Source organism: Monodon monoceros, unplaced genomic scaffold, assembly GCF_005190385.1.
Source record: "Monodon monoceros isolate NGI ecotype Baffin Bay Population unplaced genomic scaffold, NGI_Narwhal_1 Super_Scaffold_1, whole genome shotgun sequence".
In the NCBI taxonomy this organism is placed as follows: Eukaryota; Metazoa; Chordata; class Mammalia; order Artiodactyla; family Monodontidae; genus Monodon; species Monodon monoceros.
This window is the reverse complement of record NW_021703765.1, coordinates 53,102,753-53,126,198: the sequence shown is the minus strand read 5'-3', so window position 1 is coordinate 53,126,198 and position 23,446 is coordinate 53,102,753. Positions and strand designations below refer to the sequence as shown.

The 23,446-nt window shown below is 38.7% G+C and overlaps 1 protein-coding gene across 1 annotated transcript in view; it reads left to right on the top strand.

Annotated features, from left to right (window-relative positions):
- The window catches only part of DLGAP1 (DLG associated protein 1), a 292,601-nt gene that overhangs the window by 257,535 nt on the left and 11,620 nt on the right, over nt 1-23,446 (top strand). The window contains exons 7-8 of the mRNA XM_029218054.1: nt 2,903-2,994; nt 16,657-16,966. Coding sequence (XP_029073887.1) covers nt 2,903-2,994; nt 16,657-16,966 — 402 coding nt within the window. The remainder of the gene's footprint in view (nt 1-2,902; nt 2,995-16,656; nt 16,967-23,446) is intronic.

Below are 23,446 nucleotides of genomic sequence, written 5' to 3'. Positions count from 1 at the left end.
GAATACTCCAAAGTGTAAAGATGGCAATTCTCTCAAACTTCATATAAATATTTAAAGAAATTTCAATGAAAATTCCTATGTGATTTTTATCACTTAGTCGAGACTAGGGGGAGGGTTTTGACAATGTGATGTTAAAGTTTATTTAGAAGTTAATACCCCCAAATACCCTAGAGGTTTTGGGGTTTTTAATGAGTAAAATTTATTTTTTATTTAAAAAAATTTTTAAGTTTTTTATACAAATTTTAAATGTTACTTTCCATTTATAGTTATCACAAGATATTGGCTGCATTCCCCATGTTGTACAATATATCCTTGAGCCCATCTTACACCCAAGAGCCTGGGCCTCCCCCTCCCCCACCCTTGTATTGCCCCTCCCTCCCTCACCACTGATAACCACTAGCTGGTTCTCTATATCTGTGAGACTGTTTCTTTTTTGTTCTACTCACTACTTTGTTGTACCTTTTAGATTCCACATACAAGTGGTATCATACAGTATTTGTCTTTCTCTGTCTGACTTATTTCACTTAGCTTACTGCCCTCCAAGTCCATCCATGTTGCTGCAAATGGCAAAATTTCATTCTTTTTAATGGCTAAGTAATATTCCATTGTATATATGTGCCACATCTTCTTTATCCATTCATCTGTTGATGGACACTTAGGTTGCTGGAGTTTTTAAATTACATTTTTAAAAAAGAATTACAGGGACTTCCCTGGTAGAGCAGTGGTTAAGAATCCACCTGCCAATGCAGGGGACACAGGTTCGAGCCCTGGTCCAGGAAGATCCCACATGCCACAGAGCAACTAAGCCCGTGCGCCACAACTACTGAGCCTGAGCTCTAGAGCCCGCGAGCCACAACTACTGAGCCTGTGAGCCACAACTACTGAAGCCCGCGCACCTAGAGCCCATGCTCCGCAACAAGAGAAGCCACCACAACGAAAAGCCTGCATGCCACAAAGAATACCCAACGCAGCCAAAAATAAATAAATAAAATAAATAAATTTATTTAAAAAAAAAGAATTACAAGAGGAGACTTGTCACAGAAAATATCAAGATTTATTACAAAATTATATCAGGGAAAAAAAGAGAGGGAGGAGCAATAAGACCAATAGACCAATAGACCCAAAACACATTTTTATATATGAGAATGTTTGGGTAAATATATATGGGTAAAATTTGGTATAAGATAAAGTTGGCATCTCAAACCAAAGAGATGAATTAGTTAATAAAAAGAGCCAGGTCAATTGATGATTCATGTGCAGAAAAAATATTAAATTTCTGTATCTTCTACACAAACATTTCAGGATAGTGGATTTAAGAACTAAATATGAAAAAAAAAATGAAAGCATAAAAACAAATATAAGAGAACTTTTGGTCTTTCCCAACCATAAAAGCTAGATTGACTACATAGTAATTTAAGATTCTCTACGATGAAGGACAAAATTTAAAAGACAAACGATAAACTGGGAAAAAATATTTACAGTATATATAGCCAAGAAAGGGTTTAAGGGTCATAAGATATAAAGAGATCCTATAAAGAAGAAAATAAACAACTCAATAAGAAAAAAACCCCCACAATAACTAGCAAAGGATATAAATAGGCAATTTACAGATAAAAATACAAGAGGCTAATAGATATTTTTCACCTGTGATATTAGCAAAAATTTTAAAGTTTGCCAATATTTAATATTGGTGAACATTTGGAAAATGGATATTCCCATACACTGATAAATGCTTTGAAGAACAGTTTGTCAATATCCCTTACAGCTGAATATGCTCAGTACTTCCATCTAACATTTCTACTATTAAGAATTTTTCTCATACAATATTTGCAGAATTGTTCTAAATATACATATGATATATTAATTATAATACTAAATGTAATAACAGCAGAGAGAAAATTACCCTGATGCCCACGTTGCTTACATAACCATTAAAAGGAGTATTTATGTAGCCAACAAAAGGATTGAGTTAGAGCTATATTTACTAACATGATAAAATGTCCAAAAGATAGCAGTGTTAATGAATAAAGCAGATTGCACACAAAAAATATATAGTATAATCTCATCTGTGTAAATTTAGTATTAATAATCATTTTTATATATAATATATTCTACATATGTTAAAAGATGGTCAAATATGCATCAAAGGATTGACCGTGCTTCGTGGGGAACTTTTGCTTTCTACATTATATACTTCTGTGTTTTAGTTTTATACAACTTATGTTAAATGGTTTTCTATTTAGAAAAAACTAATTTATTAAAAACATAGAGAAAAAAGAGGAATAAATCTAACTGCTCTGAATAGTCATAAAATTTATTTCAAATTTGGGTTGGGCCTAATCTGTCACATAAGCTATCAGTTATATACAGATACATTTTCTATATGAACTATAATATATGCATAGCTATTTAGAAACTATGGAGTGATATCCAAAGCCAATTCCTTAATTTAAGGGGGAAAAAAAAATGAAGATGCTCTATAGTTATATTAATAAGGTTAATACCTAAATCTCCTAATGTCAACAATTCTAACTACAATAAATGAAATTTCTTCTTCCTTTTGTATTTTGTTATCTGCAAATTCAAAACTTTCAACAACACAATCCCATGAGGTGCTCCCTTCTAATACAGAGCTCACAGGAAGTATATCCTCACAAGTCCATGCAGGAATCACAGACATTTATTAGGCACTTTGGAAATGAACAAAACTGCATTTTACTAAGATCAGCAGAGTCCAAGTGCATTATAATGAAGTTGCTCATCAAACACGTAAACATTGAACAAAAAGGTTATAAATCACAAACATTCCAATAATATTATAGAGGTTTCTAATGAAATGGGACTTTGTTTTTCAAGCAAGATGACTAAAATAGAGCACCTCTACTTTTGGTTATTTCTTCAGGTGGATGATGCTGAAGAACCTAACAAAACAGGGGAAAATAAAGCACCCAGTAAGTTCCAGTCCATAGGAGTGCAAGTAGAAGAAGAGAAATGGTGAGTCCACATGCATTTGTCCCCTTTCGTCTTGATGTTGGCAAGTATGGTACACGTATTTTTTCCCTATGAAAAACCTTCAAGATTCAGTGTTATTTCCCATTAACTTCTGGGAGCATTCAGAGGGTGAGCCTGAGTCAATATTAGCTGATTCCTTCCTCTACTTTAATACTGGAGACCACTCCATTTAAATGTTAGCTAGAATAGTAGTGTTGGGGCCCAAAATATGCCTCAATGGCATGTTGATTACTTTGAATTAAAACTACTTAAGAAACAGTCAACGCGAGAGGGATACTTTTACCCTCCTCTCTGTCTCCCTGAAAGCAAGAAATAAATTTCCCGTGTGAAAGGTGCTCTCCTCGTACTGGGAGGTAGAAAGACACCATTATCACCAGAGATAGGGGACTCAGGGCTGAGAAGCCTGCACACTTGTTACTTCTTCTTTTCTTTTTTTTTAATTTATTTTTTTAACATCTTTATTGGAGTATAATTGCTTTACAATGGTGTGTTAGTTTCTGCTTTATAACAAAGTGAATCAGTTATACATAGACATATGTTCCCATATCTCCTCCCTCTTGCGTCTCCCTCCTTCCCACCCTCTCTATCCCACCCCTCCAGGCGGTCACAAAGCACCGAGCTGATCTCCCTGTGCTATGCGGCTGCTTCCCACTAGCTATCTACCTTACGTTTGGTAGTGTATATATGTCCATGCCTCTCTCGCTTTGTCACAGCTCACCCTTCCCCCTCCCCATATCCTCAAGTCCATTCTCTAGTAGGTCTGTGTCTTTATTCCTGTCTTACCCCTAGGTTCTTCATGACATTTTTTTTTCTTAAATTCCATATATATGTGTTAGCATACGGTACTTGTTACTTCTTTACTAATTTACTACCTAAGCGCAAACTTTGCTTAAATTCCTTACTAATTAAACACCCAAAGCTAAGTTTCTTTGTCCTGTCAATCCCTCTCATATTTATTGCTTCTTTGTCTAAAAAATATAAAAGCTATCTGCTTTGGCCACTTCTTAGGTCCCATTTCTTTGCGACCTCTATGTGCACACAAATTAAATGGGTTTCTTTTTCTCCAGTCCACAGGACACAATCTGTCTTGTGTCAGTTTTATGATTGGTCCAGCCGCAGGAACTCAAGAGGAGAAAAGGGGAAATTTCCCCTCCCTGACAGTAGAATAAGTGGATCCCACTCACACACACATAAACACTGTGTGGAGTACTGTTGTGTTGCCAAACTATCCCTCTTCAAAAAACCGTCGCACTTTTGACTATAGACTTTTTAAGAGAAGAGGACTTATTGGTACTTTTATTTCTAGAGCTTAATAGTGTCTCATGTTTAGTGTGTGCTCAATGAATGATGAATGAATGAACGAACAAATGAGGAGTAGGAAGGGGAGAAGACTCCCTGTCACTATCCAGGATCACCAGTTTCTTTAGATTGTTCTTTAAGATAAGCTTACTTTAGACTTAGTATCTAGAAGTAGGAAATTTAGAGTTTGAGAAGATCACAGAATCCGGAAGCTGGAAAGGACTTCTGAGGTCAGTCCATTCATTTTATAAATGAGAATTTGATCTGGAGAGGTTTGTGAGTTTCCCAGTCAAATTGTGAGGACCATGATGGATGGAACTATGTTTTATTGAGAGTAATACCCCCAGCTTCCAGACTGTGCTTTTCATATACTGAGTATGTAGTGAATGTTGGCTGAATGAAGTAAAACTGCAGTTATAGTGGGAGGAAGAACTCTATATTCTAAATCAGGATATCAGTTCAACTTTCCCACTAACTTTTTATGTGTTAATAAGGAGAAATCAGTTGGATGTCATCCATCCAACCATTCATCACCCATCCATTCAATAAATATCTATGGAATGTCTCCTATATACAAGGCCCCATGTAACATAAACTTAAAATCTGAGAATAAGTCATGCATCAGTTCATGGAACGGGTCCTATTTTATAGCCTCCTGTTATTGACACTGCCTTTGTATCTAAAAGGTTTTCAATATACATATATATAACATTTTGATGCTACTATATCTGATATAATTACACAATGCTAGAAGCCCAGAAAATTGGTACAACCCTAATGTGGAAACTAATATGACAAAAATTAGCAATAATTATACAACTATCCAAATCTATTGACCCAGGAATTCCATTCATGGGGCTATCCTGAATGAAATCACTCAGTGAAAGGGAAAAAATTGTGGAACATTACCTATCATTGTAAAAGAAAAATGTCAATCATCACATGTCAAGCAATAAGAGAATACTTTTGTAAGTTATAGCATGTCACCAGGATAGACTATTATACAGCTATTAAATGTGATTATAAAGAAGATGTGGAAACATGGGAGAAATTCCCATGATACGATGTTAAGTGAAAAAGAGGACAGAATACCCACATATAATATTCACAAAGAAGAACAAGGACTGAAACGTAATCTGTAAAAATGGTAGGTTTAGGAGTGATTTTTGTTTTCTTTTACTCTAAAATGTTTACTTATTGTATCTACTTCAAGTTTTAATAATCATTATTTTCAAGCCAACCCTTCTGGTACATGTTCCTTTCATTGTTTTAGAAAATGTTTTGAAAATGTAAACTTAGTAGATATGAAAGATCTCATGGTAAGAAAACATATTCCTCCTTCCCCTACAAGCCCGACTTGCTTGTTTTCCTCAACGATGTAGTGGTTAAGAACACAGGCTCCTGAACCAAGATTCAAATTCTGACTCTTCCACCTACTAGCTGGGAGGCCTTGATCAAATTACTAAATATCTTTTTGCCTTGGTTTCCTTATCTGTAAAAAGAAGATAACAGGCAATTTCTGGTCCAGCAGGTAAAGAAGAGCTTAGAAGTCACCACTCTGTTTTAACAACAAGTAAAAATGCTGTTCAAACTGAAAAATCAACAACTCTTCTTAAACCAGTCAGAGAAGTGAGGCCACAAGAAAAGTCAGTGCTCTAGGTACTGCAGAGACTCACAGACACAGAGAATCACAACTTGCTGGAGTAGAAACCCACAAGAGAAAGCCCCATGCGAACCAGTACCAGGGTAGGAAAACATGAACTGTAATTGATGAATTGCTGGCAGCCCAGGGAGGACAAGTCTGAGAGTTGAAATTTTTACAGGGACCCAGTCATAGGGGGGCCTCCATACTTTCATGATTCTTACCAGCAGAAGATCTACCAGGTCCTCACAGTGGAAATCAGAGAAGAATCCTCTCATGCTTCTGACGGAGAGAGGGGAAAGGAACCATTCTGAAATATGCCAGAGCATTCTGTTCTTAACAAGATCTGCCTGCAGGAGAAACTAATTTACCAGAGCCTTATCTGCTGGGTTTCTAATCAGAGCCTAAATCTACCTGGGAGAAGGGAAATACCTAACCCCAGTCAGCCCCTTCTTGCCATCCTGTCCTGCAGTGGGGGGAAGGTGGGGAGAGATTGAGAAACACTGTTGAAAGTTCACAGTCCAAGGGCACAGGCTCACTGAAAGACTAAGAGCTAATCGTAGGACTAGAGAATGCTTCCCCTCCCCGCCACCTCACCACCGCATTTATTAAAAACCCATTATTCACCACAGTTGTTTTACCCAGTACATCATGTCCATCTTTCAACAATGACTTACAAGGCATACTAAAAGGTAAAAAACACAGCTTGCAGAGACTGAACAAGCACTAGACCCAGAGTCATCTATGACAAGAATGTTGGAAGTCTGGGTTTACTCTGATGCTTTTGCAAAAATGTTCCTATAAAAGGGTTTCATCTTCAGGGAATTCATGGAAAACACTCTGACAAGTACAGGTTTCTGGTAACTGACTATACTGCTGAACTGAATGCATAAGCATTGTCAAAACTCCAATGGAAAACTGATGAATTCATAGAAGTGCTAACAAAAGATCAAGATGAAAAAAATTAATTACATGGGACTGAGTGAACTGGTGAGGATGATTATAATTTTTGACTTTCTGTTTGAATAAAAAAAAAAATTCCACAAGGACTCAGAGGCAAAAAATATACAAATCAATTTTCACTGCAAAGTAAAGGAGCTGTTACAGTGGAGGATTCCTGGACTGAATGTCAATATTATGACATAGTATGAGTGTGTTTCATGTTTGGTAATTGCAATCATTGTTGCTTTTGTTGTGGTCATCCATTTACAATGCTTGGGGTCAGTTTATTTACCTCTTGTAAAAATAAAATACAGTGTGTGTGTGAAAAAAAATAAATAAATGATTTAAAACGTTAAAAAAAAACTGAAAGCAGGAAAACAATAAGCTTGGATGGATGGCTGGGTAGATGGAGAGATAATAGGAAGTATTCATAAATTCACTGGTGAAATTTGGTAGGTTGAATCAATTGAATCCAAATCAAATATTTCTTTAGAGGGTATGGAGACATGCAGCTTTTAGGTTAAATGACAGTTTAGAGAAGTGGCAAGTAAATAAAGGTTTTGTACATTAAAATAAAGATCTGGGTTACACAGTTTGATAGCAATTAAACAAGAAAGGATGTTGGAAGTAACCGATCAGGAATTTTTTTACACTAGGATTAAAATGCTAAAGACTTTAATAGAAACAGCAGACAGCATACAAGAACAGATGAATAATGTAAGCAGAAAGATGGAAATTCTAAGAAAAAATAAAAAACAAATGCTAGAGATTGGAAACACTGCACCAGAAATGAAGAATGCTTTTGATGGACTCATTAGTAGACTAGTCATGGCTGAGGAAAGAATCTCTGAGCTTGCGGATACAACAGTAGAAACCTCTAAAACTGGAAGCAAAGAGGAAACAAAACCTGAAAAAAATCAGAACAGAATATCCAAAAACTCTGGGACAATTACAGAAGGTGAACATATGCATAACGAGAATACCAGAAGGAAAAGACAGAAAGGGACAGAAGCAACATTTGAAGCAATAGTGACTGAAAATTGCCCCAAATTAGTGTCAGACACCAAACTACAGATTTAGGAAGCTCATAGAAGGCCAAGCAGGATAAATGCCCAATACAATACACCTAGACATGTCATATTCAAAGAAAACCAAGGAAAAATTCCTGAAACAAGACAGAAGGAAAAGACACCTTTCCTATTGAGGTGCAAAAATAAGGATTATATGTGACTTTTCCTCAGAAACCATGCAAATAAGAAGAGAATAGAGTGAAATATTTAATATTTGAGAGAAAAAAACACCAGCCTAGAATCCTATACTCTGTGAAATTATCCTTTAAAAAGGAAGGAAAAATAAAGACTTTCTCAGACAAACAAAAATTGAGGGAATTTGTAGTCAGTAGATCCAACTTGCTGAAATGTTAAAAGAAGTTCTTCAGAGAGAAGGAAAATGATATAGGCCAGGAACTCAGTTCTACATGAAGAAAGGAAGAGCATCAGAGAAGGAAAAAGTGAAGGTAAAAGAAAAACTTTCATTTATCTTATTATTAATGGATCTAACAGATAGATAACAGTTTGTTCAAAGTAATAATAGGAACAATATATATGAATATATTATACTCTTGAGTATAAATGAATTGAATAACAGCAATCATACAAAGGATGAAAGGTAAGAATTAGGGCTACTTAATTATTATAAGGTACTTGCACTACTCTTGAAGTGATATAGTATTATTTGAAAATGAACTTGGATTAGTTGTAAAATGTACAGTGAAAACTCTAGGGCAACCACTAAAAAGAGTGAAAAAGAAGTATAACTTACATGCTAAGAAAAGAGGGAATTGTGTGGAAGACAAAACTAGGACAACAAATAGAAAACAGTTAACAAATATGGTAGACATTAATCCAACGATACCAATAATCACTTTAAACGTCAATTGTCTAAATATACCAATTAGAAGACAGACATTGTCAGAGTGGATTAAAAACAATACCCAATTTTATGTTTTCTACAAGGAACCCAAGTTAAATATAAAGACACGTACAGATTAAAAGTAAGGGGATCGGACTTCCCTGGTGGTGCAGTGGTTAAGAATCCACCTGCCAGTGCAGGGGACACGGGTTCGAGCCCTGGTCTGGGAAGATCTCGCATGCTGCAGAGCAACTAAGCCCGTGCGCCACAACTACTGAGCCTGAGCTCTGGAGCCCGCGAGCCACAACTACTGAGCCCACGTGTCACAACTACTGAAGCCCGTGCGCCTAGAGCCTGAGCTCCGCAACAAAGAGAAGCCACCGCAATGAGAAGCCCGTGCACCACAACAAAGAGTAGCCCCCCCCGCCCCCCGCTCGCCGCAACTAGAGAAAGCCTGTGTGGAGCAACGAAGACCCAACGCAACCAAAAATAAATAAATTTATTTTAAAAATAAGAATAAAAGTAACGGATCAGAGTGAAATAAGTCAGAAAGAGAAAAACATATACCATATGCTAACACATATATATGGAATCTAAAAAAAAAAAATGGTTCTGATGAACCTAGGGGCAGGACAGGAATAAAGATGCACACATAGAGAATGGACTCGAGGACACAGGGAGGGGTAAGGGTAAGCTGGGACGAAGTGAGAGAGTAACATTGACATATATACACTACCAAATGTAAAATAGATAGCTAGTGGGAAGCAGCTGCATAGCACAAGGAGATCAGCTCGCTGCTTTGTGACCACCTAGAGGGGTGGGATAGGGAGGGTGGGAGGGAGATGCAAGAGGGAGGGGATATGGGGATATATGTACACATATAGCTGATTCACTTTGTTATACAGCAGAAACTAACACAACATTGTAAAGCAATTATACTCCAATAAAGATGTTAAAAAAATTTTTTTTAAAGTAAGGGAATGGAGAAAGATATACCATATTAACACTAGTCAAAAGAAAGCAGGAGTGGCTACATTAATTTCAGACAGCAGACTTTGGCGTAAGGGAAATTATCAGAGATAAGTAGGGATATTACATAATGATAAAGGGTTCAGTTCTCCAAAAAGACATAACAATCTTTAATGTTTATATGCTTAATAAGAGCATCAAAATACATGAGGCAAAAACTGATAGTATTGCAAGGAAAAATAGATGAATCCACTCTTATATTTGAAAACTTCAACCCCCTCTAACAAAAATGGACAGATCCAGAAAGCCAAATATCAGAAAAGACAGAAGTGACCTCAACAGCGTCATCAATCATCTGAATATAATTGACATCCGTAGACTACTTCATCTAACAGCGGTAGATTACACATTCTTCTCAAATTCACATGGAACATTCACCGAGATAGACCACATTCTGGCAACAAAACATATCTTGATACATTTCAAAGAATAAAAGTTACACAATGTCTGCTCTCAGACCACAGTGGAATTAAACTAGAAATCAATAACAGAAAGACGGCTGGAAATTTCCAAAATATTTAGAGATTAAACAATACATTTCCAAATGACACATGAGTCCAAGAAGAACTCTCAATAGAAAATTTTTAATATTTTGAACTGAATGAAAATAAAAACACAACTTATCAAAACTTGTGTGATGCAGCAAAAATAGCACTTAGAGCAAAATTTATAGCATTGAATGCATATGTTAGAAAGGAAGAAAGGTCTAAAGTCAATTGCCTATGCTTCCACCTTACCAGACTTGAAGAAGAAGAGCAATTAAATCCAAAGTAAGCAGAAGAAAAGAAACAATAAAAACTAGAAAAGAAATTAATGAAATTGAAAATAGCAAATCAATATAGAACATCCACAAAACCAAAAGCTTATTCTTTGAAAAGACCAATAAAATTGATAAGCCTCTAGTCAGGCTAACTAAGGAAAAAAAGAAAGAAGACACAAATTACTAATATCAGAAATTAAGGGACTTCCCTGGTGGTACAGTGGTTAAGAATCTGCCTGCCAATGCAGGGGACATGGGTTTGATCTCTGGTCCAGGAGGATCCCACATGCCGCAGAGCAGCTAAGCCTGTGCGCCACAACTACTGAGTCTGCGCTCTAGAGCTCACAAGCCACAACTACTGAGCCCGCGTGCCACAACTACTGAAACCCGCATGCCTAGAGCCTGTGCCCTGCAACAAGAGAAGCCACTGCAATGAGATGCCTGCGCACCTCAACGAAAGAGTAGCCCACTACAGAAAGCCTGTGCGTAGCAGCGAAGACCCAACACAGCCAAAAATAAATAAATAAAAGAAATTTTTAAAAAGAAATTAGAGGGGGACATCACACAAATACCATGGAAATTAAAAGGATAATAAAGGGGGCTTCCGTGGTGGCGCAGTGCTTGAGGGTCCGCCTGCCAATGCAGAGGACACGGGTTCGTGCCCCGGTCCGGGGGGATCCTGCATGCTGCGGGGCGGCTGGGCCCGTGAGCCATGGCCGCTGGGCCTGCGCGTCCAGAGCCTGTGCTCCGCAGCAGGAGAGGCCACAACAGTGAGAGGCCCATGTAAACAACTCTATGCCCACAAATAATAACCTAGATAAAATGGACCAATTCCTTAAAATATAAAATCTGCCAAAACTCACACAAGAAGAAATAGACAATCTGAATAGGCCTATATCTATTAAAGAAATTGAATCAATAAATAATAATCATCCAAAAGAGAAATCACCAGGCCCGATGGGCTCACTGGTGAATTCTACAAAATATTTAAGGAATGACTTATATCAATCTCCTATAATCTCTTCCAAAGATAGAAGCAGATGGAATACTTCCTAAATCATTCTATGAGGCCAGCATTACACTAATACCAAAACCAGAAAAAGACATGATGAGAAAAGAAAACTGCATTCCAATATCTCTCACGAACATAGATGCAAAAATTCTCAAGTATTAACAAGTCAAATTCAACAATATATAAAACAAATTGTACACCATGACCAAGTAGGTTTTATCTCAGATATGCAAGGCTGGTTCAACATTTGAAAATCAATTAATGTAATCCATCACATCAACTGGCTAAGAAGAAAAACCACATGAACACATCAATAAATGCAGAAAAAGCATTTGACAAAATCCAATACTAACTCCTGATCAAAAATTTTCAGCAAACTAGGAATAGAGGGGAAATTTCTCAACTTGATAAGGAATATCTATGAAAAACCTACAGCCAACGTATTAGTTAATGGTGAGGACCTTGAAGCTTTTGTGCTAAGATCAGGAACGAGGCAAGAATGTTCCCTCTTACCACTGCTTTTCAGTATCATACTGGAAGTCTTGGTTAGTGCAGTAAGGCAGGAAAAGGAAATAATAGGTATACAGATTAGAAAAGAAGAAACAAAACTGTGTTCACAGATAACACGATTGTCTACCTAGAAAATCTGAATGAATTGACAAAAAAACTCCTGGAACTAACAAATAATTATACCAAGTTTGCAGGATACAAGGTGAATATACAAAAGTTAGTCACTATCCTGTATACCAGCAATGAAATAAGAAAAAGAAATAAGCTATCAAGCCACAAAAAGACAAGGAGGAAACTTAAATGCAGGTTATTAAGTAAAAGAAGCCAATCTGAAAAGGCTACATACTGTATGATTCCAACTATACAACACTCTGGAAAAAGCAAAACTATAGAGACAGTAGGAAAAAAGTGTTCGGGGGAAGGGAAGTGTATATAAGCAGAGCACAGATGATTTTTAGGGCACTGAGACTATTCTGTATGATACTGCAGTGGTGTCATTTTACATCTGTGCAAACCCATACAATACACCACACCAAGAGTGAACTTTAATGTGAGCTGTGAACTTTGGATGGTAATGATGTGTCAATGTAGGCTCATCACTAGTAACAAATGCATCACTCCAGTGGGAGATGGTGATGGCGGGGAAGCTGTATATGTCAAGGCGTAGGAGGTATATGGGAAATCGCTGTACTTTCTGCTCAGTTTTGCTGTGAACCTAAAACTTCTCTAAAGTTTATTAATTTTTAAAAAAAGAGAGAAGGATACACAATAGGGTAAACATCAGTGTTGCCCTGGAGTGTTTTGTTTAACATATGTAAAACATTTAGAAAAATACTTGACACACAGGAAGCACTATATAAATGTTTCCTATTCTATTAGGTACCTAAATAGAATCTCTCTAAAGATTGACATCTCAAGAAAGCAATTATACCATCTTTTCTTTAAAAATAAGAGAGGGCTTCCCTGGTGGCGCAGTGGTTGAGAGTCCACCTGCCGATGCAGGGGACACAGGTTCGTGCCCCGGTCCAGGAAGATCCCACATACCGCGGAGCGGCTGGGCCCGTGAGCCATGGCCGCTGGGCCTGCGCGTCCGGAGCCTGTGCTCTGCAACGGGAGAGGCCACAGCAGTGAGAGGCCCGCGTACCGCAAAAAAAAAAAAAAAAAAAAAGAAAATTGAGACTTCCCTGGAGGTCCAGTGGTTAACACTCCGTGCTCCCAATGCAGGGGGTACGGGTTGGCCCCTGATCCCTGGTCAAGGCCAAAAGTAAAAATAAAAAAAAATAATAAAATATAAAATGAAAATAAGAGCAAATCATCTTAATTTTTTAAATGTACTTCAAACATTTCCCCTGCAGTCAATAATTCTATATCACCAAATTCATGCCCTGACACTTGTCCATCTACAGGAGTGTTTAATATTACATTATTTGGACATGCCTAATAGCAACCCCCAAACTTCAAATGAGCTACTTTCATCATGTTATTAAAAAGTTGAATAATTAATAAATTATTGAAGTCTGTAGGATGCTCAGTTCCTCCGTAAACTGAGTGATTTCTTTTTCTTTTTGCTTTTTTTTTTTTTTTTTGCGGTACGTGGGCCTCTCACTGTTGTGGCCTCTCCCGTTGCGGAGCACAGGCTCCGGACGCGCAGGCTCAGTGGCCATGGCTCACGGGCACAGCCGCTCCGCGCGCGGCATGTGGGATCTTCCCAGACCGGGGCATGAACCCGTGTCGCCTGCATCGGCAGGCGGACTCCCAACCACTGCGCCACCAGGGGAGCCCTGAGTGGTTTCTGTTTTTTTTTTTTTTTTTTTGAGTGATTTCTTTTAAATTCATCCCCCAAAAGGGCTAGCAGCCCCAATTTTGCCGCTTAACCTTCCAAAATATACCCGTCCTCAAAGGTCACTTTGCAGTTAACCGCTATGAAGTAAATAAGCATTAAAAAATGGATGTTAATGATTGTTTTGAGCCTTTCCAAAAGAAACCCCCTGTCAAACAAGCAGGAATTACTTGTTTCTTCTGTTTCTAATTATAATTCTTTTTATAATTTTGCTGGTATCCACTCAATTAGATAGGATCTTAAAGCACAAAACTGGGCAGATGAGATTTCTTAAAGACAGCTGTGGGATTTTTTTTTTTTTTTTTTTTTTTTTTTAATTACCCAGGGCTTCCCTGGTGGCGCAGTGGTTGAGAGTCCGCCTGCCAATGCAGGGGACGCGGGTTCGTGCCCCGGTCTGGGAGGATCCCGCGTGCCGCGGAGCGGCTGGGCCCGTGAGCCGTGGCCGCTGGGCCTGCGCGTCCGGAGCCTGTGCTCCGCAACGGGAGAGGCCGCAACAGTGAGAGGCCCGCATACCGCAAAAAAAAAAAAAAAAAAAATTATCCAGTGACAAAGATGAGACTGTTATTTTCGCATTGAATGGCCATTACAATCCATCTTTTCCTTCCCCAAGTAAACAGACTGATAAACAACACTAACCTAACAAAAAGTGAAAACAGAAAGAAAATAGAGCCAGAGAAAGAAAGAGATAGTGCAAAGAGAGGAGGATTAAAAGACTTCGGAAGAGGCTCAGAGACTCCTCACCACCTTTTGAAACCAGCACAATTTAGGAACCAAATCCGACGTAACAAAGTCCATCTGCCTGATCCATCTATTCAGAGGCAGACTTGTAAATTCAGGGTGGTCTTCAGTGTTCCCTATCCAAACAAAAGGAAAATTAATAACTCATTAGTAAAAACATAAAATGCACTGGGTAACCAACCTACTTCAAGAAAAAGAATCGAAATGGAGTATCACAAATCTTCCTGGTATATTTTCAGGCAGCCATCACATCCTGAAAATGCCATTGGTAGCAGAAGTGCCACGTCCATTCTCCAGAGCTGCCTCACCGTGGGGACTGGGCACAGAGGAAGGCTACCTAAAGATCACTAGTTTAAATGCCATGGCAGCTCCAAGCCAGAGTCAATGAATGCATGTGGTTTTGAAGCAAGATTGCTTTCTTAAGCCAATAAAGAAATGCCTCCTCTCCATCCAACATTAGCTATCTGTCCCCAATTCCTGTTTCACGGGTCAGCTAGTAGGATTATTCGATAGGATCCACATGGCATATTTTTGCTACTCTGCAGGACTGATCCTAAGCAAAGCAGGCACATCTTGCCAACCCCTCTCCCAGGGACACTCCCCTCAGCTGCTGCTCTATTGCAGGGCCTCCAAGCATCCCACCCCCATTCTCTCTCATCCTTTGGACTGCTCGCCAGGAGTTTGCATGAGGTCTTCTTGTCTTTCAAGCTGATAATTAGCAAATCTAGTAAACCAACCCTTTCTATTGACTTAGGTGAAAAAGCTGAAAGACTCCCAGGGATCTCCTCTTTCCTTCCAAGTAACAATTGTATTTCAACAGTAGTTCAAACTAGACTTTCTTACATTAGCCCACTAGTGACTCCAAGACTCTTTAACAGTGGACACAAAGAGGAAGAATATTATCATTTTCGTTATAAAAATAGCATGCAGATTTACTTGCAGGAAAACATACAGCAGTGTGTTAACAGTTTATATAACTCTCTGATGTACTTTGGAGCAATTGAAAAAACTGTGATTATACATGTGGATGGAGAGATATCTTTTTAAGCATTATCTATCTTTTCTATAACAATTGTGTGTTATTAATATACTTAATGATAAGAAAAGTAAGATAGTATTTATACATTACGAAAATTTATAAATTACAGAAATAAAATTAAAATTTCCCATAATCCCATCCATTAACCATGAACTAATAAAGGGGTATATTTTTACCCATGCTTTTTCCATGAACATTTTGAAAGTTGTTGAAATCATCCTATGTATAAAATTCAGTAATGTTTTAAAAATCAACTATTACAACAAGGGCTTTATCATTATTAAAAATTCATGACAAATACTTCTTTTAATGGTTATACAATATTCAAGAATATGTGTAGACCATAATTTGCTTCCCCTTTCTCTCCCTGTTGAATATCTACATTATTTCTAGATTGACTTTTGATTAAAGGTGGCGAAAAACATATACACATCAATCTTTGAGACCTTCTGAAACTAAATGACAGTAAAAGGATTTTGTGTTTGTTTTGGCACAAACTGTCAAGGATGAAGAGAACAAAAGAGGAAAAAATACAACAGCAAAATTGTGAAAGCTGGAAGGCAGATAGACAAGTGATACCTGACTTAGGCGACCAGAAAAAGCTGAATCTAAAGCCAGTGATGCAGAAATCTAAGATGTAATTCAATTTAAGTTTCAGAACCCACAAAAGGCACGGGCATTGACAGCACTGGATGTAGGGGTGAAGGTGGAGCTAAAAGCTGTCTGAATCTACAGTCAGGTGAAAGACAGCCCTTCCCCACTCTGGCAGGAGACAGGAGGCTTCCCTTCAGAGGCTAAAACAAAGGGTCCTGGGTCTGGAGGACAGTTGAGGGCAGTTTGCTGTAATGAAAATAGGAGGATAAATGAAAATTCACAAACATAATGTTGAGGCACCTGCCCTAAGCGTTCTATGTTCACTCAGCTCCCAGAATCCTGGCAGCCACGTTCCCTCTACACGGGCATATGGAACAGTCTATGGTGGGAGAGTGGACCAGTCTGAGCCCAAAGACCCAAAGAAACCACCATCAGGGATTTTGCAGGTGAAAGCCCAGTCAGATCACCTGACCCTGAAGATCGCAGTGGATGAGCACCTCACCAAGGCACAGACTTCTCCGGAGGCTTTTACTATGCCTTTCAAGGAGGCATGTGGTAGAGTGGGGCCCAAGGACGGTGAAACACAAGTTAATAAATCTTGCCTGGTTAAGACAGAAACAAAAAATGAGGGGCTTACAGTAAGGGAAACACTTCATTTGTTTAAGAGGAACATTTTCGAAAAGACTGATTAAAAAATGCAATTGCTCCTTTTACTCAAGTGGAACTTGAAAAAGAAATGATGTTGTTGATTTAATCGTTATTACTGCTTTCCTTTGTCACATAGGTTTATTTGTTCATTTCAGATAAACTGATTTTTTCTCCTTCTTTGGGTCCTGGTGATATGCTATCCCAGCTCAAAGTTGGCTGAAAAGTCTCCTATCTGGGACTTCTCTGGTGGTGCAGTGGTTAAGAATCCGCCTGCCAATGTAGGGGACACGGGTTTGAGCCCTGGTCCCGTGAGATTCCACATGCCGCAGAGCAACTAAGCCCAGTGTGCCACAACTACTGAGCCTGCATGCCACAACTACTGAAGCCCATGCGCCTAGAGCCCGCGCTCCACAACTGAAGAGTAGCCCCCTCTCGCCGCAACTAGAGAAAGCCCGTGCACAACAACGAAGACCCAACGCAGCCAAAAATAAATAAACTTATATTTTAAAAAAAGAAATTAAAAATTTAACAGAGAACTGGAAAACCCAACAGAAGAGTTGGAAGGTACACGTGAAGACATTTCTAGAAAGATGTACAAAAAGGAGAAAAGCAAAGAAAGAAGTAAATATAGAATTCAAGAAACACATGATCCAGCACAAGAAAGGGGGAAAGGAAAGGATGATGGAGAAAAGGAATTCCCAGACAATGGTGGTGCAGCAGGTCTGGGGAGTGACCAGGTGAGAGGGAGCAGGTCAGAAGCTGTGAAACATTTCTTCAGGAAGACTGGTAGAATTCCTAATCTGTTTCAATGCACGGAGAGGACATTTACATACCTGGAGGAATTTTGAGGATTAAGTGCTAAGTACATAAAAGTTAAGCAAATTTTTAAAAGGAAAAAAATGTGCAGGAAGTAGAATTTAATATGGCATATTTGTTTGCTAGGGCTGCCATAACAAAGTATCGCAGACTGGGTGGCTTAAACAACAGAAATTTATTTCCTCACAGTTCTGGAGGCTAGAAGTCCAAGATCAAGGTGTCGGGAATGTTGATTTCTTCTGCAGCCTTTGGTTTGTAGATGGCCATCTCCTTCCTGTCTTCAGATGTTCTTCCCTCTGTGTCTGTCTGTGTCAAAATTTCCTCTTCTTTGAGGATATCAGTTACACTGAATTAGGGCCCAACCACATGACTTCCTTTTACTTTAATTACCTCTTTAAAGGCCCTATCTCCAAATACAGTCACATTCTGAGGTACGGGGAATTAGGACTTCAACAGGAATTTGTGGGAGGAGCACACAATTCAGCCCATAACACATGGTCAGCTGTGAATACTATTTTCTGCTCATAATAATGTGGCCATAAAAGGCAAGGTCTGAATATTGGTCCAAATTTACAATGCAAGTATATTAGGAGAATGGAAAAATACAGGAACAGACCAGAAATGCATTTGTGTGTGTGTGTGTGTGTGTGTGTGTGTGTGAGAGAGAGAGACAGAGACAGAGACAGAGACAGAGACAGAGACACTGAGAGAGGAAGGAAGAATGATGATGAGGTGAGAGAAATCTAAATCTTCATCTTTCCTATGGACAAATGCTGAATATAAAAAAAGAATAGCAATTTTTGTTATTTAGAAATAGTGTTTATAAGTGGCTGCCTCTGGAGCAGTACATTGTTACGTAAGTAGGCCAGGAATTTCTATTTTTCATAGCCAGCCTTGTGGAACCATTTGATATTTTAAAACTGTGCATGGGGCTTCCCTGGTGGTGCAATGGTTGAGAGTCCGCCTGCCGATGCAGGGGACACGGGTTTGTGCCCCGGTCCGAGAAGATCCCACATGCCGCGAAGCGGCTGGGCCCGTGAGCCATGGCCGCTGAGCCTGTGCATCCGGAGCCTGTGCTACGCAACAGGAGAGGCCACAACAGTGAGAGGCCCGTGTACTGCAAAAACAAAAAAAACAAAAAACTGTGCATGTATAAACATAAAAAGTGGACTGATCAAAATAATAATATATAATATTGTGATAAATATCTTTGTACAGTATGTATTTTCACTATTTCAGATGATCCCATTTCCTGAAATGGAATTCCTGGGTCTAAGAATTATAACATTTTTTAATGTTCTTGATATCCATTTTTAAATAGCTCCTGAAAAAAAATCTGTACCACTTTACACTGAGAGCGAGGCACTTGAGAGCACAGATACCTCCCCAAATCCCATCATGTACTTTGTTTTAACAGCTTTATTTTATTTTATTTTATTTTTGCGGTACGCAGGCCTCTCACTGTTGTGGCCTCTCGTGTTGCGGAGCACAGGCTCCGGACGCGCAGGCTCAGCGGCCATGGCTCACGGGCCCAGCCACTCGGCGGCATGTGGGATCTTCCCGGACCGGGGCATGAACCCGTGTCCCCTGCATCGGCAGGTGGACTCTCAACCACTGCGCCACCAGGGAAGCCCTTAACAGCTTTATTGACGTTAATGAACATACAGTAAACTATACATAAGTGTACACTTTGATAAATTTTGACATATATTTGTCAAATCTATATATATATGTGAAATGAAACTATCACCACCACCAAAATAGAGAACACATCCATCACTCTCAAAAGTCTCCTCCTATATAGTCACTCCCTCCTTCCCACCCACTCCTCCTCCCCTACCACTTTCCCCACTTGCTGTCACTTGTTTGCATTTTCCAGAATTTTATTGAAATAAAATCTTGCAGTACGTAATCCTTTTTGGCCTGGTTCCTCTCAGCTGGCATAAGGACTTTGAGGTTCATCCAATGTTTTGCATGTATGAATAGTCTGAACCTTTTACTGCAAATTAGGGTTCCAATGTATGGATATACCAACTTTGTTTATTCAGTGACCTGTTGATGAACACTTAGGTCATCTCCAGTTTCGAGTAATTAAAGTCAAGCTGCTATGAACATTGTGTACTAATCTAACATATGCTTTCATTTCTCTTAGGTAAAAACCTAGGAGTGGGTTGGGTCTAATGGGATGTGAATATTTAATGTTTTAAAAAGCAGCCAAAGAGTTTTCCAAAGTGGTATACATTTTACATTCCTACTGTGTGCAAGTTCCTTTGTTTCATATTATCCCTACCATGTAAGAGTTCCAGTTGCTCCATATTATTGTCAATATTAGGTATGGTTGGTCTTTTTAATTTTAGAAATGTTAATAGATACGTGGTATTCTCTCATTGTGGTTTTAATTTGCATTTCCCTAATGCATAATGATGTTGAACATCTTTTCATGAACTTATTTTCTATCCATATATCTTCTTTAGTGAAATGTCTATTCAAATCTTTAAAAACAGAACTAGTTTTATATATATTATTATTGAGTTGTGTGAGTACTTTACCTTCTGGACGCACGTTCTTTATCAGACAGGAGATTTGCAAATATTTTCTCCTTGTCTGTGGCTTGTCTTTTCATTCTCTCAGAGTTGAAAAGCAGTAATTCATAATTTTAACAAAGTCCCATTTTTCTTTTATGGATTGTGCTTTCAGTGTCATACCTAAGAAATCTTTGGCTAATTCAAGGTGACAAAGTTTTTCTATGTTTCCTTCCAGAATGTTTATAGTTTTCGATTTTATGGTCTATGACCTATATTTGAGTTAATTTTTACATATGGTGCAAGGTATGGGTCAAATTTTTTGCATATGAATATTCTTTGTACCTTTTCCCAAATATTTATTGATATATAAAAATGGATATATTTTTGCATTCTCTATGTTGTTCCATTGATCTAAGTGTCCATCTTTATGCCAGTGCCACACTGTCTTGACTATTGTAGCTTTATAAGTCTTGAAATCAGGTAGTGTAAGACCACCAACTTCCTTCTTTTTAAAGCTCTTTTTTTACAGCTATTTTAGGTCCTGCACATATTCTGTCAGCTTTGCTCACTGATATTTCATATTTTTCTTGCTGTTGTAAATGGTATTATTTTAATTTCAGCTTCCAATTACCCACTGATAGATCATATAAATACCAGTTTTTTGGTATGTAACTCTTCTTTTACAGTTGTTTCAGATAGAAGTGTAAATAAATTCAATCATTCTTACTCCATCTTGGCCAGAAGCAGAACTCATCAATGTAGGTTTTGTTTGGCTTGTAGGTAGGGTAAGCCCTGTCATTTAGCACTATTCTCTGGTTGGAAGGTCATGGAATGTACTGGAATGTATGGAAATCACAGGGAAAGAAAGAGCATTCTAATCAAAGAGATCCAAATTAAAAGTAACTTTACCTTTCCATATCTAAAGTTTACAAGTTGGATACAATGAACACCAGTGGCCTCTTTTAGGCGTATGTTCTCTGATTCAACATTCCAGCAGTGTTCCTTCAATTTTAAAGTAGCATTACACGCAGATGGAGACTTTTAGTTGAAGGTCTAGGCCCAGTCTCCTGGGTCTTGCCTTTCTGCTTATTACCCTATTTCCCAGGTTGCTATATTGCTCTCATAATCTCTAGTTCGGAAACAAGAGATAAATGTGGATAAGTGCGTGGTATGTGTTCTGGCTTCCTGCCCCCATCCCCACTCAAATATCTTTTATAAGCTTAGATATTTATATGTGTTTTGGAACAATTTATCAAGCAATAATTTTTGGTCCTCACAATTGAAAGGGTTAAGGGGAGCTAGAAGCTTTGCAATGGTGTACTTTTGCGTTATTTATTAACACTGTCAAGTTGACAAATCGACATGTCTTTAGTGGTTTGTACAGAGAGAAGCTACTGGTCTCACAGCAATTTTCTGGCAAGAAAACTCCAGAATGTTATTTTCCTAGTGTATGTGTATTTAATATTTCCATTTATGTCTTCGTAAACTACTTCTTAACTGTCTGGCCTATTTATTTGGAGCTCATCCAAGTGAGAGTCATTGTTACTGCAAGGACTATTTACCTGCAGCGACCAGGGAATTAGAGAAAACTCATCCCAGAATAAATGGATAGTAAGTCACTTTGTGGCCTTTTTCTCCCTTTTCAACTCCCTCACCCGCCATTCCTTTGTTAAATAGATGAAGTTGGAAAACAGTGAATGTCTAGAGCAGGATGTGCGCGTCTGGAAGTGTGGACATGCAAAGGGAAGGCCAAGATCTTTTCATCTATGTTCATTTATGGGATGGGGATGAGAGCAGATGGGTATTTTGGTTATTTGCATAATAGCTTCTGGTCTTTCTTCTCCCCAGTTGGTGGAACCATCTCCTTCTCTCCTATGTTACAAAATAATACACAGACCTCAAGGACACACTTAATGGTTAGGGGGATAAATGCTGGTATCAAAACGTGCTTGTGCGGAATTCCCTGGCGGTCCAGTGGTTAGGACTCATTGCTCTCACTGCCGGGGCCCTGGGTTCAATCCCTCGTGGGGGAACTAAGATCCCGCAAGTCGTACCGTGTGGCAAAAAGAAAAAAATGTGCTTGTGAAGGACACTCGCCATGTCAGCAGGTTTGTGAATGCACAGATTGAGTCACAGGTGTGGAAGGAAAGCACACTAGCATCTATTATGAGAGCTGCTCCCCATTTCTAGAAACAAAAGCCTACTTTTGTTTTTTCACCAAAATTACCTCTATTTCCATACAATTCTGAGTTTTTAACATCTCCCTTGCTTCACACTTAAAGCTTGTGGCCTCAAAACTGGGTGGAACAAGCATGTGGAAAGGGAGCATTGTTTTCTCTTTTAACACCATGTCAACTGCTACAAAAGATCTCTTTTGATTGTAAGTGACTTAAATATGTAAACATTTGGGCTTGTAGTGATTTGTGCCTTTTCAACTAAGCAGAATGTTAAAAACAAAAAGCCAACATGGAGGCAGCATCTTCTGACAGCCAGTTCAGGGACCACAGACTTGGCAAGAACTTCGGCAGTCAAAAACATCCAGCCTTTGCCAACCCAGAAGCTTTGGATCAATCCCACTCCGCACAGCTTCCTTGTAGTATGACAAAGCCTAGCACTCACCCTCCATATTATACTTGACAAACAATCTCTCTTCTTTGCCAAGTTAACAATACCATAACCTAGCCAAATAGTTCTTCCAGTACACCTGACTTTTAAAGGTGTGGCATTCATGCAATTTAAATTTCAAAAGCCTGAAACTTGGCAATTCCTGATATGCCTCATACATCTTTTTCTTTCCCTTTCTTTCTTTCTTTCTTTCTTTCTCTCTCTCTCCTTCCTTCCTTCCCTCCTTCCTTCCTTCTTTCCTTCCTTCCCTCTTCACTCTCTCCCTCCCTTCCTTTCTCTTCCTCCTCTCTCCCTCTTTCTTTCTTTCTTTTTACGTGCTTTTCAAGATAATTTAGTTGGCAAGAAGAAAAATAACCATCTTACTCACAAGCCTATGGCCCCCATTTGACCCCAAAACAAGACTCAATAAAAGAGAATTGTGAGTGAGACTTCTCAGGCTTTTGTTCGTTACCTGGGGTCAGGAGCCATCGAATGACCCAATGTTCTGGTTGCTGAGGGAAAGCC